At 31.1% G+C, this 20,186-nt stretch overlaps 1 protein-coding gene across 2 annotated transcripts in view; it reads right to left on the bottom strand.

Moving 5' to 3' along the window:
* Nucleotides 1–20,186, bottom strand: part of LRRIQ1 (leucine rich repeats and IQ motif containing 1) — a 184,334-nt gene that overhangs the window by 63,900 nt on the left and 100,248 nt on the right. For both annotated transcript variants that reach the window (XM_074325334.2, XM_019754918.3), the window contains 5 exons: nucleotides 18,683–18,772; nucleotides 17,891–18,012; nucleotides 17,268–17,363; nucleotides 16,927–17,009; nucleotides 8,614–8,715 (listed from right to left, as the gene is read on the bottom strand). In XM_074325334.2, coding sequence (XP_074181435.2) covers nucleotides 8,614–8,715; nucleotides 16,927–17,009; nucleotides 17,268–17,363; nucleotides 17,891–18,012; nucleotides 18,683–18,772 — 493 coding nt within the window. The remainder of the gene's footprint in view (nucleotides 1–8,613; nucleotides 8,716–16,926; nucleotides 17,010–17,267; nucleotides 17,364–17,890; nucleotides 18,013–18,682; nucleotides 18,773–20,186) is intronic.

Genomic DNA, 20,186 nt, shown 5'->3' with positions numbered 1-20,186 from the left:
TTTGCAAGAGTAACCCAGACTTACTTATTTGAATACCCTCTTAACCGCACTTTTAGAAGTCCTAATACTATCAATTCCTGAAACTTTGAGTTTGAGATAGTTCTCACATTTCTTTGCTGGTTTAAACTTTTGTTGTATCATAATTACTCATATTTTTATTTTCTAGACTAAAAAAAAATTATATTGCTGTTGTGTCTTCCTAACATTCCCATATTTGTTAGTATGTATGTATCTTAACGATATCTCCACTGAAATTTTAGTGAGGGTTTTCATATCCATCATCTTTATCTGGAAGGCCTAAGATTATCGTATTTTCAAAATAATGTAAGAAAATTGGTGTTCCCAATTGCAGCTGAGAAAACCAAGACATGGATCATACAGCTAGTGAGTGTCTGTATAAGATTCAAACCTAAAGTCTTCTCAGTCCAAATCCATTGTTACTTCATTTAGATAGAAGACTAAGTTCGTGATGATAAACTTTATATAAAGTTTTGTAATAATTCTCTGAGGCTTTGAGAGGATTATGGGCTGTCCCAGAAATATAGAAAGTATCCTAGGTAGCCAGTACACATGCATCATATATAGGTAGGGAGAGAGGTTTCTTTCAGAGGCAACGGACAACACAGATAAAGAAAGGGTGCTATGGGCTTCTCCTGGAACCACATATTTTCCCCACTTCCTCTGTGAAGCTTTGGCTCAGGAATTCAGGTGTCCTCGTCCTTCTGTGTGGCTGTACAGAGAAGCAGCAGCTAGGGAGCTTGGTGATAGGAATTCCTTGCTCTCATTTTTGAAGGACAAAGTTTTGGTGGACACTTTCATGGTGGAACTTATTTTCTTTTAGAACTCTGAATGTATCATTACATTGTGTATTAATCAGTTTGGGCTGCCATAAGAAAATACCACAGACTGCGGACTTAAACAACATGAATTTATTTCCTTGTAGCTCTGAAGACTAGGAGTCTGAGATCAAGCTGCTATGTAGCAAGGTTAGTCTCTTACGGAGTTTTGAGAATCCATAACTTGAGGTTTTTCTTCACTTTTGGTAAATGCTCAACAATTAACTCTTAAAATATTTACTTCTACTCTTTTACCTCTCTTTCTCGTTCTGTAATTACATGTGTTAGCCATTTCTGCTGTATTTCACATGTCTCTTTTCTATATTTTTTATTCTCTCTCATATCATTCTTCAATTTGGATATTCCTTTCACAGCTATTTTCCAGACCCGTATTCTCTCTTCAGTTTTATAGTTAAATCCATCCATTGACTTCTTAATTGCAGTTGTTGTGATTTTAAATTATACATGTTCCATTTGGATATGTTTATAGCTTTAATATCTTGTTGAAATGCTCAATTTCCTCTTCCATATCCCCAAAGTTATCTGAAATCTTGTTGGCTCTATTTCTATTGTTTTTTGTGGTTTTAAATGATGTTGTCTCATCTCCTTCTATGCCTATTTTTTATTATGTGCCAACTATTGTACAGGAGGAATTATACAGACAATTTGAAGCTTGTTATCTTTTTTGGAGATGGTTTATGTTTATTCCTGGCAAGAGTCTAATAGGAAGTCTATTTCTAGTTCACCTAGACTGGTGACATGATCAAAAGCTTTGCTCAGCTTCTCAGCTCTCTAGATTTCCTTCTCTTCTTGAGTCATAATTCTTTACTTATTTGTTAGTTTTTCAATCACTTAAAGCAGATTTGTAAAAAATAAAATTTCTAACTCTTGTGGTTATTCTCTGCAGGAGGGTTGGTCTGAATTACATAGTCCTCTATTATCAGAAGGAGAACTCCTCTTTTATTTTTTTAAATGAAAAGTAAGTAATAAAATCTCACAGGCTACATATCATGGTTCATTTCAAAAAACTCTAAGAGTTCTAAAATCCCTTTTCATTTTTAACTTAACCATATACACATCATATATTTCTATCTGCATGTATATACATATATATATACACACACGTGAAACTTATATATAAAGTATATATTTGGCAATTATATATTATACATTTATATATAATATATGAAAATCATACATATATAAGGTATATATGATACATGTGTATATATAAATATATATGTTGGAATAGAATATATATATATACATATATATATATATATATATGTATATATATATATTCAACTATGGCTAAATTTGGGGGGAAATTAGAAATACAAATTATAACTGATGTAGATAAAGAAGAGTTTAATAACATTCTTTTTTCACCCTAGATTGCCATTCCCTTCAACTAAGTTTCCTAATAACCTTATTTTTTTCCGTATAAAATTTCACTGACTCCAAACTTTATTTACCAAATAGTATGATAGCCCCTAGAATATATTTAGAGGGTTTTAATTATAAGTATGTCATATACACTTACTTTCTTCTGTATTCAAATATTTATTGAGTACCAATTATGTACCTGTCTCTATTCTAGGTGCTGAGAATATACAGTGAATAAGACTATAATGGTTCTCCTTTCATGGAACTGTATTCTATTGGTGGAAACACAACATGTAAGTAACATTTTAAATTAATAAATAAGACAATAGCAGATAAATACTATGAATGCAGTGGGTGCCATTAGAGAGAGCAACTGGATAGCGAGGAGAGGGTTTTTTTAGGATTTATTGCAATGGAAAGCCCTCTGAGGGGACTACAAGTGCAAACTAAGCAATGAGAAGAGCCCTTTGTGCAAAGTGTGTAGGGCAGCGTTTCTAGGCAGAAAGATAAAGTACAAAAGCCCCAAAGAAAATGCTTACCATATTGGAGAAAATAGAAAGAGGAAATTGCAGGCAATGCCCTGTGACATTGGTTACAGTCAGGTGGGCCATGATATAGAGTATGGCTTTTGTTTGTAAGTGCAATGGGAGGCCTTACAAAGATTTTACATACATAGTTATATAAAAGGCTATCATATTCAATTAAAAAATTAAAATATAGCTTCTGATCTTCAACTATCTTTAACTTGGGCCTCTAACTTACTTTTCAATTTTATTTATTTTTGCTACTGTCTCTTTCCTCAGGTCCTTTTCTCTCTATTAGTCAAGTTGAGATTATATACATAAAAAAAATCATACAAAAATTGAACTGTAAGATTTTGCCAGTTGATTCCTTGTTAGTGCAGACAGATTTTCACTTTTCTAAAAAGAATGAAGTTTCGTCTCACACCTCAAAAGGTTGTTGTGGGGATTTCATTAGTTATTATAGGTAAAGCATTTGGAACAATGGCTTGCACAAGTGGTACATGACAGGCAAAGGTAAAGAGGCTATTAAATTATATCATACTACATTACAATATATGGTAGATAAAGTTTATTCAGGGGATCCAGTGAGTGGTGCTCCAAGCTAGAATCAGAAAAGTTTCCCTAAGTGATTAGTGTCTGAGATGACAAGAGTTAGCCAAGTGAGGAGATTTTCCATAATGCATAGGACAGTGAATCCCATTTGTCAAAGGAAGCAGCATGCTCAATAACATCTTAAAGCACTGTGCATCTCCATCTATATTTGAAGCCATTTAAGAGTAGTGTTCTCTGTGCTTTTATTTGTTTATTACAAAACATTTCTTACTCATCAGTTATGCATTAGGAACTATGCAAAGGGCTGTGGATACATGAAACTTAATATTGAGTAGGAAAACAGTAATGCAAAGTATAGTGATTGTTGGAAACTGAGATACTGATGGACAAATCATATTTTATAAATATACATATCCATGTCTACTGTGACTAATGTTGAGTCTTGCTCAGTGGAAATGATTCTGAGCATCTCTTCTTAAAGTATGCCTTCAGGTAGTCTTTGGTTGCCTGCATACACCCAGTGGCATTTATTCTACTAGTTCTTAATATCTAGGCATGTTGGCACTATTAGCAACTGCTCTATATAGCTATGGAAATACAAGACCTATTTTAAAACAATCTATATACTGTGACTCTACGCTCTAGGCTGGTATTAAAAAGGAGAAAGCTGGAGTAGAAAATGCTTGTAATCATACAGTAAAAAAAATACCACAAAGGAAGATGATTTGATTAGAAATGGTCTGAAGTAAACATTATAGAAATTAAACGTCGTTTAATGCCTTCAATACTCAAAAGTCTAATACAGAAATATTTCAACATCTATGATGTATATGGACATATGGTATGTGTAAATGCTCAGTTTTATAAGACGAAAAATAGGAAGCATGTTAGTGATGACAGCACCAGACTGGGAATTGAGAAAACTTGACTTTAAAATCAAGGAAAATTGCCCCAGATAATGGAGGAGCTAAGACAAAACCTTCCTCTTTGAAAAGGTTGTTGGGCCAGGTCCAATTTTTTTCCTGGCTTGTGTAGCTTCCTTCCTTGGCCAAAGCCAGAAGTCCGAATTTGATTTTGGCTTTAGGAATAGCAAATTTAAAAACTTCAGCCGATTAAGGCAGGGAAGTCATTAAATTTATGTATAAGTAAAAAGTAATAAGTAAAGCCAAAGCATGGTGTTTACTTTTGGGCTGTGTGAAAAGGTCCACATCTATCTAAAAACTAAAATAGGTGATTGAAAATATGGTCATTCTTTACTTAGAGTCTAATATATTTGGTACTTAATTATGTTAGTTAATCATGATAATACTAATATTAGCTGAGGTAGTAGCTAATTACTGGGAACAGATGAGATGTTTATCACCATGTTGGCACTAAACTGTTTCTTAATTACGTTAATTAAAGCTTTGAGAAAGAAATAACAAAACTGATTATGAGTTTCCCAGAGTTTTACCTGATTTAATAATTAGCCTTTATTTCTTTCATAAATATTTTGCTTCTAAATTTGTACACATTTCAGGGTTACCTATGAGCCTTTGCTCTTGAATTCTGTATTTTGTTTGATTTTTGATAGCCTTGTTTTGATAAAGAAATTATCCCCATTTACCTCCAGCCACTTATACTCTGTATGACTTTGGACAAGTCACTTATCAAACCCTTAAAACCTGTTTCCTTATCTGATAAATGTTGACAGTTGTAATACATTTTCAGAGTCTCTGATAAGGCTGAATCAGAGAATTTAAGTAAAACTCAGCATAAAACTTAGCAAGAAATACAATAAATAGTATCAATAGCAAATAAGAGAAAAAATAAAGCTATACTTTAAAAATGAGTGACCATTACTAAAGATTACAAGTTTTAAGCATGTACTATGTATTCATACTATGTGTTGCAATCATTTCACAAATAGGATTTCACATAATCCCCAACAACTAGGTACTACTAATATCCAATTTCACAGATTAAAAAATAATAATAGAAAGGTAAGTCAAATAATGTCGCCAAGGTTACATAGTCAATAATGGTGGAATCAAGATTCAAACTGTGTTACACTAACTCTAGAGTACACACTTACATCAATTAAGTCATGCTTCTTCCAGTGATACCTATAGAAGAGTATATCAGGCCTCCAAATGGAATATTTGAAACAAACAAACAAAAAGGACACTTGGTAGGAGATATTTAAGGTAATAAACAAGAAAGTGACAAATCAAGAATCAGATTCCAAGGCAAGATCAGATAATGAAAACCATGTAGGTATTCTGGGTGATACAGGATAAACTAAGACAGGTACCTGACATAAAATAAATGCAAATATTGAAAATAAACAAATAAATCAAGTAAACCAATGTTGAATCTGTAAAATCCTCAGGTACTGAATCGTGTATCATAGAAATAACTGACTGATATCTGAAACACTGCACAAGTATGAGGTTACCCTGCAAATAGGTGTGGTCAAAGTTTCCTCAGCCTTAATTGGGTTAAAGTTTTAAATCTGGCAAGTTAGACAAAAATTGTCAACATTTATGAATATGGCAAAATATAAGGATATTTTGTAAAACATAGTTTATTAAAAAGTATAATTATTCACTTTATATCATTTAACATAACTTGATATTTGTATTAAATATTCCACAAACTTAAGCATATATTTTACCATAGACCAAGAGTACATCTATAATCTTCTCTGTCTTACTAGTGATGTGCAAATAAAGTCTGTAATATTAATCAAAGAATTTTAGCACAATTTATAAGCAGGATCATGGAAATATTGTAAAGTGAAGAAAGCATTTTTAAATTTAATTTTTTAAAAATCAGACAATGTTATTATAAAATAAATGGTTATCCTACACAGAAATAATCAAATACTATAATGTAATTTCAACAAAATCAAGGCAATGATAAAACAGGGACAGCCGGCCATTGTGTTGAGATACTGTTTCACATAGAATCATTCTATCAAACTTCCAGCAAAATTTAATTCTGATCTTCCTCATTTATGGGGGATAAGATGCCCAGTTATTAATTTTATTTGAAATGTTTGAGAAAAAAAGAAACATCTTTCCATTATTCTCTTTTTTTTTAATTTTATTTTATTAAATTTATTGGGGTGACAATTGTTAGTAAAATTACATAGATTTCAGGTGTACAATTCTGTATTACATCATCTATAAATCCCATTGTGTGTGTCCAATATTCTAAAAGTAGACTGTGGTGATGGTTGTGTAATGTAAATATATAGAAGTTCATTAAATTGTACGAAAATGGGTATTTTATACTATGTACGTTTCATCTCAAAAGATCTGGTTTAAAAATGTATCCTGTCCTGGGAAGCTGAGGTTAGGCAAGCTGCTGACTTGGGCGTTGATTGGCCTTTGTGGCCAGACCATAAGAGTGTGACTCTAGGAGGTGAGTGAAGCCAGAGTAGCAGTTAGATAATACGGGGTTCACCCTGGCCAGCAATGATCAAATTATCTCTTTCCCCTTAAAAAATGGGGCAGAAATAAACATATTAATGAGGGGAAAATAGTTTTGCCATGCAAAACTGGTTTTTACCAAGACCATTCCTTCCAAAAATAAAAGAGAGCCTTAAAATAACTATTAATCATTAGAATATCTAGTATAGCATGAAGACCATTTTGTCAAATGGAGACATAAATGAAATGCTAAATGTATTTGAAGTTGAAAAAAAAAAGTAAACTAAATACATTTCATGTGGGAAAGAAAATAAAAACACACATCCTATCCTACAGCAATATTTCATGTTCCATAGGCCACTTTATCTCTATCATTATTTGAACTGTTCCTAGTATATTTTATATTAGTACACAAATTAATAAATATAGCACACACATATAAATACTATTCTTGATGTTAACATAGCTTTACATTTCACAGGACAAGAGAAAACTGCAATAGAACACGTTAGGATAGATTTCTCCTTTCCGAATCTGTAGTACATTGTCATACATGCTAATTTAAAGGGCAAAAATGCCACAATTATCTTTCTTTCTAGGCTTTTCCTTTCTGAAGAAACCATTTAACAAGGCAATATCGTAGAACTGATATTGATTTTAGCAAAATTCCTACTTTTCCTTTTAAAAATACTGACTGGTGAAGTTAACACTATAACAAGAAATTAACCCTGATTAAAACTGAAACCCTATTTTATATTGGGAATATATTTTAATTCTATTAAAATACTAATGCATAAATATTTTTGAAATAATATTGTTTTGACAACTTCAATAGTCACCAAATTTTTTTAAATGTTGTACTATGGAAAATTTTAAATATTAAAAAAAACTAAATGGTCACAATAAACCTCCAAATACCAGCATTTATTGATCCAACAATTTCAATAATTTGCCTTACTTGCTTTACTTATTTTTCTATGTATATATTTATTGCTATACACTTTAACAAAAATTCTAGACCCCATGTCTTCCACCCCTACGAACTTAAAAGGCATCTCTAGAAAAGTACAAAATAGACGGTTATCAAAATTTTCTTTAGTTTGAGATATTACTGAATAGAAATATATGTCAAAGTGTATCTATTTTCAATCAAGCTACAATGATGCCTAAATTTTGAGAATTATTTAAAATTTACCGAAGACAAAATATTAAAAATTCTAAACAGTTTACTTCTATTCAAATTTAATTGAGTCCATTTTTCCTATTAGAAATTGCAATCTAAAAGTATAGGTAAAACTATCATCATTTTAATATTAACGAGAAAGCAATAGCAAACTTGTTTTAGGTCATGTTTGCTGCTCTATTACATTTAAATACCTCTATTTAATAATGTAAATCACAATTCTTCTGAATGCTAAAATCAGAAATGTAAACGGCCATTTAGATGTGCCAATACTCCACCCAAAAAAGTGTGTTGGGCAAGCTTCAAATAAATTCAAATAGTAAATTATTTAAAATTCCAGAGTTTGATTTTGACTTTTAATGCAATTTGTGTATATTGGCAGTAAAGTGACTATATCAGAATATAATTTCAACATGTGATCACTTCCCTTGATATAGGCTAATATCTGTCAGTGTAAAATTTAAATAAAAATTAGTAACATTAATGATACAGCAGTATAAGAGTTTCACAAAAAACTACAAGGAATTCACATTTATATAAGCTTAATACAAATACTAAGCTAGTGTGCTAATGAATCAGTACACTAAATTAGTATTTTACCTCCAAGAGTCATATTTTGATATTTATTTAATTATATTTTATATACAATTTTCATATATGTACTTTAGAACAACTGAGAATTTTTACCTTTCTATGTATCTGTGATTAAAACATACCTTCAAAGTAACCATCTCTACTGGGTTGTGTCTTCTTTGGTGATTTTGTAACAGAAACTTTACTTTTGTTGTTTCTGAATAATGCTAGGTTCACAGTGGGATCTAGACAAAAAAAGCAAGATAAGACAAAAGTTCAGCTCTGGCTCATTCCTTCTCTGAAATGGCTATATATTTTTATGATAATATTAAGAAAATGATACCCACTCTATAAAACTCTGTCAAATTGATGATGATATTTTTAAAAGACTCATAATATGAAAAGGTAACCAACCATTCATATATTCTTGGATATCTGACTAAACACATAGTCACTACCTAATACAAAAATAGAAATGCTAATAATGTGAAAACATTTACATTTAAATTTTCCAGTTATGGCATCATATTTTTAATGTTTTTATTTGGGGAGTTGCTTCACTGTTATCTCAGCTCCTTTCTTAATTCCTGATATTTCTGATGGAATAAAGTAAAATTTCCATAAATGCGTAATAGGTGAAAGCTATTATTACAGGAATAACCATATACCCTACATTTTTCTCCTCTAAACTACGTAGATGAGATGGAAGCAAGATAACTACCTTACCACTAATGGAATGAAGAACAGGTAGAAAATGATTATTTCAGTAATTTTACAGATAAATTAATAGTTTCTCTTTTGCCCTAATATATTGTATTTTACATAACAATGCGGTACAAATTCTATATATTTTTAGAGCCAAGACAATTTAAATGTATTGATTTTACAAAATACATAGGATAATTGTAAATGAAGGGCTGTATAATTTTTTATTGGTAATGAGTGGTTCTGTAGAACAGTAAATTGGAATTGGGTGCAGTTGAATTAAGACAAAAGGTTTTTGCTTGTTGATGAACTGTAAGAAAAGTAAATAGTTAAGTAAGTAACAGGGAGTAGAATAAGAGTGGACTGTTATGCATTTAAGTAAGTTAACTTAGTTGTATACCTGAAACTAACAAAACGGTGCATGTTAGTTTAAACCTCAATAAAAAAATAATAAAGTAGGTTACCATAAAACCACAATTTAAGTCAGCGTACATTTTCTTAATATCTTACATCATCTTGCAAAAGGACACTTTAAGAATCCTTGATAAGATTTCAAATATCATAAAGCTCAAAATACATATTTTAATTAAATGTTAAGGTAACAGTTTTTTAGAAATTAGAAAAGCAGAATAGTATTTGCAGTTATTCTCAAGCATGAGCAAAATGAAGATTTCCATTAGTCTTCTAGCAATAATTTATCCTTACTAAGCATGACTTACATGCTTTAAGAGAGTGTATTTCTCAAGATTAGGGAAAATATATGTCACTATTCGGTCACCTCTCATAATTATATGTGACCTAAGGTATTATAAGAGTTGGGAGCTTCTAGATGTATTCAATGTGAATTATCAGTAAGAATAATAAAAAAAACCTTGTATATATATTTAATAGAATAAAACATCTAAGTAATTTCCAAAAAAATTGGCAAGTCAAAAGGAGCATTAGTCACTCAGGGAAGACAGATCAGCATGGGTTTACACACTGTAATGATACTGTATTATAACTTGCTCTTTTTCCCTCACATTTTTCTGCCTTTCTGTTTGAATATGTATTTCCTGAACAAAGACATTACAGTTAAACAGACCTGGGTTAGATCCAAGCTCCAATTTATACTAGTTGTATGACTGGACAAATTGCTCTCACCCTCTGCCTCGTCCTTTGTCTAACAGAAATAATATTGACTTTAAAGTATTAGTGTGAGATTTAATGAGATAATGTGTGCAACCCATCAAGACTTGGGCCTGTATAAGTGTAGCTGCTCCACTAATGGCGGCTAGTAAACATATAATTACAACATAAACAACAATAATATTTTTAACTTATAGTCTTAAAAAATATTAAATCCTTCATAGAGTAAGGTGGGATATATTGGAAATAGATTGATGGATTCATAATCAATTTTGTTTTACTCAATATAGTACATGGAATAAAATCTATGGACCCTTTATAAATTCTTTGGCACTCCTTGGGAAAATAACAATCTGTAACTTGATTTTTAGTTATGTTAAACATGGATAACAATAGCACTTGCCTCATACTATTAGCAAGCTAAGCTTAAATAAACTAATACATATAAAATATTTAAGAGTTGTTTAGCTCAATTTACTCAATAAGCAATTTTATTTTTCAAGAGCACATAATGAGTGCTACATTTTCAATGACCTTGTATTTATTTTACTGTTTTAAAATTAAAGTTTATTGGGGTGACAATTGTTAGTAGTGTTGCATAGATTTCAGGTGTACAATTCTATAATACATCATCTATATATCACATTGTGTGTTCACCACCCAGAGTCAATCTCCTTCCATCACCATATATTTGATCACTTTTACCTCATCTACCAACCCCCTCCTCTCTTACCCTCTGGTAACCACTGAACTATTGTCTGTGTCTATGAGTTTTTATTTCTTCATTTGTTTGCCTTGTTCTTTTGTTGTTTTCAGTTTTATATCACACATATCAGTGAAATCATATGGTTCTCTATTTTTTTCTGTCTGATTTATTTTGTTTAGCATAATAATTTCAAGATCCATCCATGTTGTCGCAAATGGCATTATTTCATCTTTTCTTATTGAAGAATATTCCATTTTGTATATATACCACATCTTCTTTACCCAATCATCTATCGAAGGACATTTTGGTTGTTTCCATGCCTTGGCCACTGTAAGGTTGAATATTCAATGAACATCGGAGCACATATATCTTTATGGATAAATGTTTTCAGAGTTTTTTAAGTAGATACCCAGGAGAGGGATTGCTGGGTCATATACTAATTCTATTCTTAATTTTTTGAGGAACCTCCACACTGCCTTCCCTAGTGGCTGCAAAAATCTGTATTCCCACCAACAGTATATGAGTGCTCCTTAACCTTTCATTTGAAAACATTCTGATTATACCACTTTAAATTGACTTAAAACAATTCAAATTGCAAAAGGATAATAACAATCAAGAAACATAGTATTAGGTTGGTGTAAAGGTAAATGCAGTTTAAAAGGTTAAAATTGCAAAAAACGCAATTGCTTTTGCACCAACCTAATACTTCTAGATGCGGGGGAGGGGGGTGGGTGTGGGGATGACTTGATTTTGATAATCCCTGGAGATAACACCGTGAATAAGATACTATTCTTACCCTCAAAATGTACACAATTGAGTAAGAAAGCCTGGAGATAATGAGTACAGCTTGTGACACCTTTTTCTTGCATTGTAATGTCAGGTTTGTACATTAGAATCAACTCCTCTGAGATCATCAATAGTGCATCTATCTTGCTGTGTTTTTTTTCCCCAGTCTTTGTATCTCCCAGTATGACTTACCCAGTGCCTGGGATATAGGTCTTCAATATATCTTTATAAAATATTTAAAGAAACCCATAAGTAAACTGAGTTTCTATGATGCGCGTGGCTCTGTACTCAACACTTTATATCCATTATCTCATCTAAGTAACATGATTTTATGTAGGGATTAGAATATCCTGAAATTATTTCCTTCACTGTGTAATCCCTTTTCAGTTTCTGTAATCCTAATCTTAGTTTACTGGTTTATGTCATTCTTGTTAACTTCATACAGAAAAATCTGGTAATTACCCGTTTTCTGTATTGCCAAGAACAATAGTGCTGTGAGAAGTTTTATGTTAAGGTTGAATGACTAGCTATGCTTCATCATCTCATATTATTTACTTATTTAAAGTTGCCTTCCCAAATATAAACATGTACTTAAATTACTATAATACATATACATACAGTCAAATGTTATAAAATTTAGTGACTTTTATCTAATTTGTGGCTGATTTGGTTAACTGTTATTTATTGAACATCTACCATATACCAGGCATGGCATTAGGTTCCGGGAATTCAGTGGGGACAAGTAGAGTCTTGACCCTCAAGGATCTGATGTTCAAACGGGTTTTGTTATTGATTTGTTGAGAGCACAACAAAGTAACATTTCATCAAAATTCTTGTGAATTCTTTTTGGAAATCGCTGAGGTAAACAAAACAAATCATCAATAAACTTTTTTTTACTACAGTTTTGTCTATACTGTTCCCTTGTGATACTTCCCCTGTAACATAGTTATCTTACCATTTTGTAACCTGATCTCTTTGCTATAGCCAATGAACTGCTTAATTCATATTAAAAAGTTAACCTGTCTTATTTTCTAGCTGGCTTAATTCTTGGCTATAACTAAATGTTACCAACCATCTTAAGCTATTTTCTTCATTGAAATAAAATTAGCAAACACTGAATGTTTAACAAGTACTTGACAAGTGTGCTAGGTGTTACAAACAGCTACAAAATAATTCTTAACCCTGGTTGTGGCTTTACATTTCTAACCAAATTAACCTTATTTGCTTCATTGTGCTCTTCCTCTTCTTTAGTTAGGAAATGTGAAATGCATAAATATGATAAATGTTGGAAAGCCTCATTATGGCTCCATCCTTCTATCCTTAGCCCTCAAGCATCTTACCATCTGCTCTCCACCAAAATCCCTAGACTCAACTCATTCTTTTTGAGTGTTCTATGTCAAGACCAGTCAGTCACTCACTTTCTTTCCCCACCTGAGTCATCTCAGTCTTGCCACCAATCATGCTCGTAACTTTTAGGTTATTGACTCTCAGGTTTTCAATAAGCCAGCGATTCCCACCTTAACACATGATGTGCTTTACTGCAGTACTAAACTCTAAACTTCCCTGGGTATCTGCTCATTTCCAACACAGATCTCCACATTCTGAAATTACTTCTGTGCAGGACAAACAAATACCACTCCCCAAAAGACAAGACCAGTTATAACTAGTTCCTGCTTATGTCCATCATGAGGGAAAGAGCAACAACTTCCTAGGAATAACAACAATTAGAACCAAACCCAAACTGAGTAAATCATGGTAACTCCTCACAATGTTAGATTGCCTCCTGTGGCTTCCCATCAGTTTCTCTCCCCTTGCCCCTCCTCCTCCTGCTCCTTTTGTTTAAAGCAGATGGGCTCATTTATCCCATCTGCTTTAAACTAGAAGGCATCAATGTGGAGTCTCCCTGGATGGCAGCCCACACTGCATGTTTCCTCAGTCCCTTGCTTCTTCCTTACTCAGTGGTAACCAATGTTCTAAGTGGTATTCTGCCTCTTTTTACAACTTTCTTTAGGTAATGACCCCATGCCTTTTGCCCTATTTTCACTCTTACCATAAATAAAATATTATTGACTTATATATCCCTTGGCTAATAAATATATGTAAAATATACAAAAAGGAAATATTAAGTGTTTGCTACAGAGCAATGTGCTCTAAGGCTTTTCATGGCAGAAATTTGAATTAAAATTTCTATACCCCCTGCATTTTATACTCCACCTCCTTGAGGATCACCACTTTGTTAGAGTGTAGGATGTAACCGGTTCCATTTAATTAAGTTTCTGTTATCTGAATCCTCACCTGCCACCCTCCCAACCCAGACAGAGCAGGTTGGTCTCCAGTAGTTTTATGGACAATGTTGCCCTCTGGTGGCTTGAAAATTTTAAGCTGGACAGTTGTCTATGTAAGATATATCTCCATTAACGTTTGAAAATTGTTAATACAAAATTAACTTTCAACAGAATTTAAATATTTAAAATATTATTTTAATTTATTAGTGAGTAAAATTTTAAAATTTTGGCCATTATTTTAGGCAGATTCAAATAAATTAATAGCATATCACAGGCTGATTGCATTATAAAATTGGAAAAGTACTAGAAAATGCTTTATTTTATAAGAAGAAAACCCAAGTTACAGAATCTTACATAATTTGCTCACAGATAAAAAATGACATAAATGCTACATCATCAACCTAGTAGAAGATTAGAGCATCATAATTGGAGAAGATCCCACTGATTTTCATGTTTTCCATCTTTAATCCTACTTTGAATATTTATCTCGATTCTATATATCTGTTGTGAAGGGGAGTAAAGAGAGTGTGAGGACAATTTAAAGGTTATCACAAAGACTTACGTTTCAGAATTCAAATTTTAGAGAATAAAAGGGCTTTTATTTCATTAATTTAATAGTATTTTGACAAAACAAAAAGCCCCCCCAAAAAAGGGGGGGGGCTTAGTAAAGAGATACAGAACCTAACATAGTAATAAGAATGGAACTGGGTTTACAGTCATGTAATTCAACATCCCCATAAAAATTATACAATTGTCATTTTGTTTTTTTACCTAACAGGTCATGTTTAATGACCACTGTCAAAATGTTAAATTTAAGATATGGTTGTTAACTCGGATGTCTGGTAATTTTTTATTTGTTACCCTACCATGCCCCCTTGTGACAGATGAAAAGAGGTTTAATTTTTGTTTGATAATAATTATGTCTAATTTTTGGCCATTAAAGCAATGATTTTTTTAATGTGTGAGCATATATTCCTTGTTGAAACTTTTGCTAAAACATATTATTTACTATGCTCATTTATTAAAAATGTATTCAACCTAAAAAAAAAAATCACTGTTACAAGAATTAGCAAGAAAGACCTTTATATTTCCAGAGACTGATTCTAACACAATAAACTTTTTCTTAGCTTCACTATCAGAGACTAGGCAAACACTGTAAATATCTAAAAAAAAAAAAAATAACAATATAAATATTGAACTTAAATAAGTAATAATTATTTGTTTAACACTGGCTAAATCAGTTCTTATATAATTCAGATATTTGAACTTGCCCCAGAAGTTTCAGAAACTTTCATCATTCTTAAAACAGTTATTTAAATAATGTTTGTTGATACTGTTGAAGATGAATAGAAATATATGTCAAAACAATAAAAAGTGTTCATCAAATTTACTGTACTGGATTCTACTTCTCCAGGACTGAGAATCTCACTATTATGAACGGTTTGAGTTACTATTTTTCTGGGAAATCACCTCGTTGTATTCAGTTCATAGAGCCCTGACAAACTTTAATAGGACTTTACAAAATAAAAGTGTGGGAGGTGCAAAGTAAGTTGGCAATAGAGCATATATTTACATCTTCCTTAAAAATGCTTAAAATTTCAATATTTCAAACCTGACAAACTTTCAGTGCACAACAAAATAAATTAGTTACCTCAAAAAAATAAAATCAAGATATCACTACACTAATATAACACCAAAAAAGGAAAGTTGAACATTTGTGAATATGAAAATGAATCATCAGTGTTTTATCAATGGCTAGTAAGTGCATGTCAACAAATATTAGTTATTCCTTGGGAACCAACAGTATTCTAGTTATTTTTATTTATTTATTTTTAAATTAAATACATATGTAGTATATATTTCTTAGAATTGTATTAAACTAATGATTAAAAATGATAACTAGAAAAATTAAGCATCTCTGTCTGCTTTTCTAAGCTAGAACTATAGAATAAATATAGATTCCTTGCTCTTCTCAGGACTAATGGTACTTTTATGGAAACATTTCACTGACGTTAAGATCTTAATACAAGGAAACGATGAGCAAGAGAAGCCCAAAACAGTTTTTAAAAAGTCATGTTACTTATATTAAAGTTTATGAGTTCAGGAGTAAATATTTATAAAATTATGAGTAAATGCAAAGTTATATAAAATATGCAAATAATTTTAAATAGTTTTTAAGTGGATATAAAGTCACAATAACCTGCTACTTCTTGCCCTGACAACTATAAACTACTCCACATATTAAGTAATTAACACTAAAATGATTAAAGGTATTCAAGAAAGATAAATGACGTGAAGAATTAGCCTGACAAACAGGGTAGAAGAAAAGATGCCTTTGAACATTTCCCAAGTTCTGCATAATCATGAAAGATACATATTATTGTGCTCCTTTCCCAAAGCGTCAAGTTCTGAAGACTCTGTAGCTGATACTCATGGAACTGATGAATTTATATAAATATTTTATTTAATAAACAAGCAATTTAAAAACACACAAAGGAATAAGCACATGAAGCAGACGCTGTTTAGAATCAAATTTTGCCAAAAAATCAGCTTAGAAATAAATTAAAGCATAATTTTCAGAGTAAGATAGATAGAATAATCAATAGCAAAGTAGATGAGAAACAAGAGAAAAGTAAAAATAGCATTTAAGAGTATAACAAATTATTTAATGCAATAACATAATTTGCTCTAAGTTTTCTTGTTTTTCGGAGAATTATTACCTTAGACATACTCATATCTGTGCATTTCATTTCTGTTCTTATTAAATGCAATTTAGTTAAAATATTTTAAAACAATGCCTCTTCCATATCAAACACACAGTTAATCAAAGAGCATTGATTACATACCCAATTTTTTCCTTAATTTCTTTGATTTCATTTTTTGTGCTCTCTTCAGCATTTGCTGAGCAGTAGAAATATCTTTAAAGCCCCTGTTAAAATATTAAATTAAATAAAGGCAAAACAAATATTCAGATCATATTTATATATGCATATACATATAAACATAAGTATCTGAATTATATTAAAACAAATTTGGATTCCAATTTAAGAATCTGTAATTTAACAGATATATAGTTTCTTAAAAATAAATAAAAGCACTATTGAAATCTTGAAAAACATCGGCCTTGGACATTTAAAAATCTCTCAATTTTAAGTCTCAGTAGTTTAGTGTAAAGTAGACTACATACCATTCTTCTGAAATTTTTTCCTCCTTTTCAGATTTTAGCAAACTCTTTCTGCTGGTCTTTGATTCAGGTGTCTGGGATAAAGTTCTATTTTCTGATCTGGCAATAGAAAAATGCCACACAACTGAATCAACACAAGTATATAAGCACTTTTTAAAACTACAAGGGTTTTTATGTTGTCTCAAACTTGAAAATAAAATCCATTTAAGTTACAGAAAAGCTTTATCTTGAAAAGCAATAAATGTCTGCCATTAATTTAAAATGTTTACATTTCAATTACTTGAAGCATATTTCAATCCTTTTGTCGAAAGAAATGCAGCACTGGAATTTTTATTCTAATCCTTATCTCTACCTATATAACAGTATTTAAAAATCTACTTGTTTAAAACAATTAATTACATTATTTTATTTAAGTTTTGCAGTTGCTTGAATAAATCTACCTTACACATTTTTCTTACACTGAAAACTATAGAAAATCATTATATCTTAACACTAAATGTTCTTCCATCTTCTAATCAAATAAACTTGCTGTTATTTTAATTATTTTATTAATTTTGTAAGGAGTATAGTATTCTTCAAGGTATGCCATTCATAGGTTGATCTTCTAAAGGAGTAATTCAGCTTACCTGCCATTAAACTGTGTGTGTTCCGATGAAAACACATTTTCTTTCTTATTACATAGCCATGTTTGAGTTGGATGACTTGGTAAATTAAGTGAAGTGTCATCATAATTTAAGGTTCCAGATAACTTATCAAAAAAAAAAAATGTACATGATTTTAAAATAAATTGAAAAATTCTAGGATTAATATTGTATTACTCTACTTGCATAGTACAAAGTAGCCTCCTAAGGAAAACTTATAAAAATTGAAAATGAAAATAAAATTTATGGAATACACATATAAATATTTTTTGTTATAGTGGCAAGGAATATGCTTTTTGGTATAGTTTGCCTATACAAAATGATTAATTGCAAAGATCTTTAAAAAATCTCAGGAAACAAAAACTTCAAAGATTATCAAATAAATAGCAGATATTGCAGTCCATTGACCTCTGACTGAAAATCTTCAGCTGTTACCCTCTTAATGCATATTTTTATATTTTTAAAGTGCTTTCAACTAGTGATTTTAGTCTACTGCCAAATATGCAGCTGAAGTGTATCATTTTTTTTTTTTTTTTTTTTTTTTTTGCTACTGTGAAACAAAGTGTTGAAAGAAATCCAAAATAAAGAAAAAAATGAGGAGCAAATGAAAGAAAAGCTACATGAATAATTACATCTGGGGACGAGGAGGAAGTCAGAGGCTTCTAAAAGTAATTATGTTTTTCAAGTCAATAAATTGTATTATTAATCACTGCTGCATAGCATAACCTTAAAAAATGAGCAAAGATTGAGCACTGAGAGGTTTCCATGACATGTTACCTTTGGCCAGTGCAGCTGGTTTGGGAGAAGCAGTGTTTGTGAAGGGAAGCGGGCGGAATCTAAAGCTGGCCATTCTTTTTCTAAGGCAGCCTGCACAAATAAAACATCGATGTACATAAGTTAGCTTGCATAACTTTTACAGAGTCTTTAAATTGTCTTATATGCTACAAAAGTTACGAAAGTATATCAGAATTTTTATTTACAGGAAAATGTGCTACTTGCTATTGTGAGATGTTTTGCATCTGTTTAATGCAAGCATTCTTAAAAACAGTATAAGATTTTTCTTTTTATCCCCAGTGGGATAAAGTGAGAACTCAAGTACTGAAGTGCTCTAAAAAAATAAGAGAAGTGGTGGATTGTTCAGTGTATTTTACTGTTTGATAAGTATGACTCTGAGCCAACTCTAGATGTAACTGAAGGCAATAATCTATTAGTTCATTGTAATATATACCATATTTTCCATTAAATCTCACTATTGAAAATGTATTTAACATATTAGTATCAATTTTTCTATAAACACGGTAAGATAGCTTTTACCTAATTTTTCCCCAAAATTTCACAAATCTTCTTAATAGGTGGAAAAAAAGAATTTTATGGCAATATAAGAAACATGGTTGTTGATATCATATTCTCTAATTCAAGTAGTTCAATGATAAAAATACAAATTTTGAAAAGATACTATTTTAAATTCCTTCATTCTATCTTCAAACATCTTTATTCCATTTATGTAATTCCCCAATTTTTTTTATCTGTCTACAAAGGAACTACACGAGTTATGCTAGTTTGTATAAGTGAGAATATAATTATCTAAATTTTATTTGCTTGGATTATCTAATATAGTTGAGAATAAACTTCTGTGGTTCTTTAATGTTTTTTGAATCTTTATGAAAAAAGGATGATCAGAATACTAATAAACTTGTTTCTTAAAAGGTTCTAAAATGATCAGACATACTTATAATTTAGAAACTAGAATGATTATATTCTGAGGAGACTTCAGAGCAATTTTCCATTTATACCATTTCAAACTTTCTTTACCATCACTTGAAAGACCATTGGGAAGGCAAGACTAAGACATCCTGACCACAGGCTAGCAGTGCAATGATAGACTTACTTCTAACATTTAATCTTAGGAAACCTAATCAAATTCATGTTATTTCAATATCTATGCAGTAGGACACCTCTACATAGTTGTTATACAGGTACATTGTCCCATTCCTTCTAGTCAGAGATTATTAACATATATATCACAGCTATATACTACCAGTTATGTCTGGTTTAACAATATATATCTGGTTTAAGAATGTGAATTGAGGCAAAAGTGCAAACAGGATTCAGGTCTCTGATTTTGTAATGCTTTATTTTGAATGACAAATAAAAGGAAATCCAGATCTATTTCAGGAACTATCAAGACCTACAGCATATCAGCTATCATCAAATTAGCATTCTCCCTATTCTGAAAAATGCTAAAGTGAAGAGAAGATGTGAAGCTGTAGAGACAATATAT

The sequence above is a fragment of the Rhinolophus sinicus genome, chromosome 1 (assembly GCF_057876585.1).
Source record: "Rhinolophus sinicus isolate RSI-liver-muscle chromosome 1, RSI-T2T, whole genome shotgun sequence".
In the NCBI taxonomy this organism is placed as follows: domain Eukaryota; kingdom Metazoa; phylum Chordata; class Mammalia; order Chiroptera; family Rhinolophidae; genus Rhinolophus; species Rhinolophus sinicus.
Note: the sequence above shows the minus strand (reverse complement) of the source record. Positions and strands in the feature narration are given on the sequence as shown.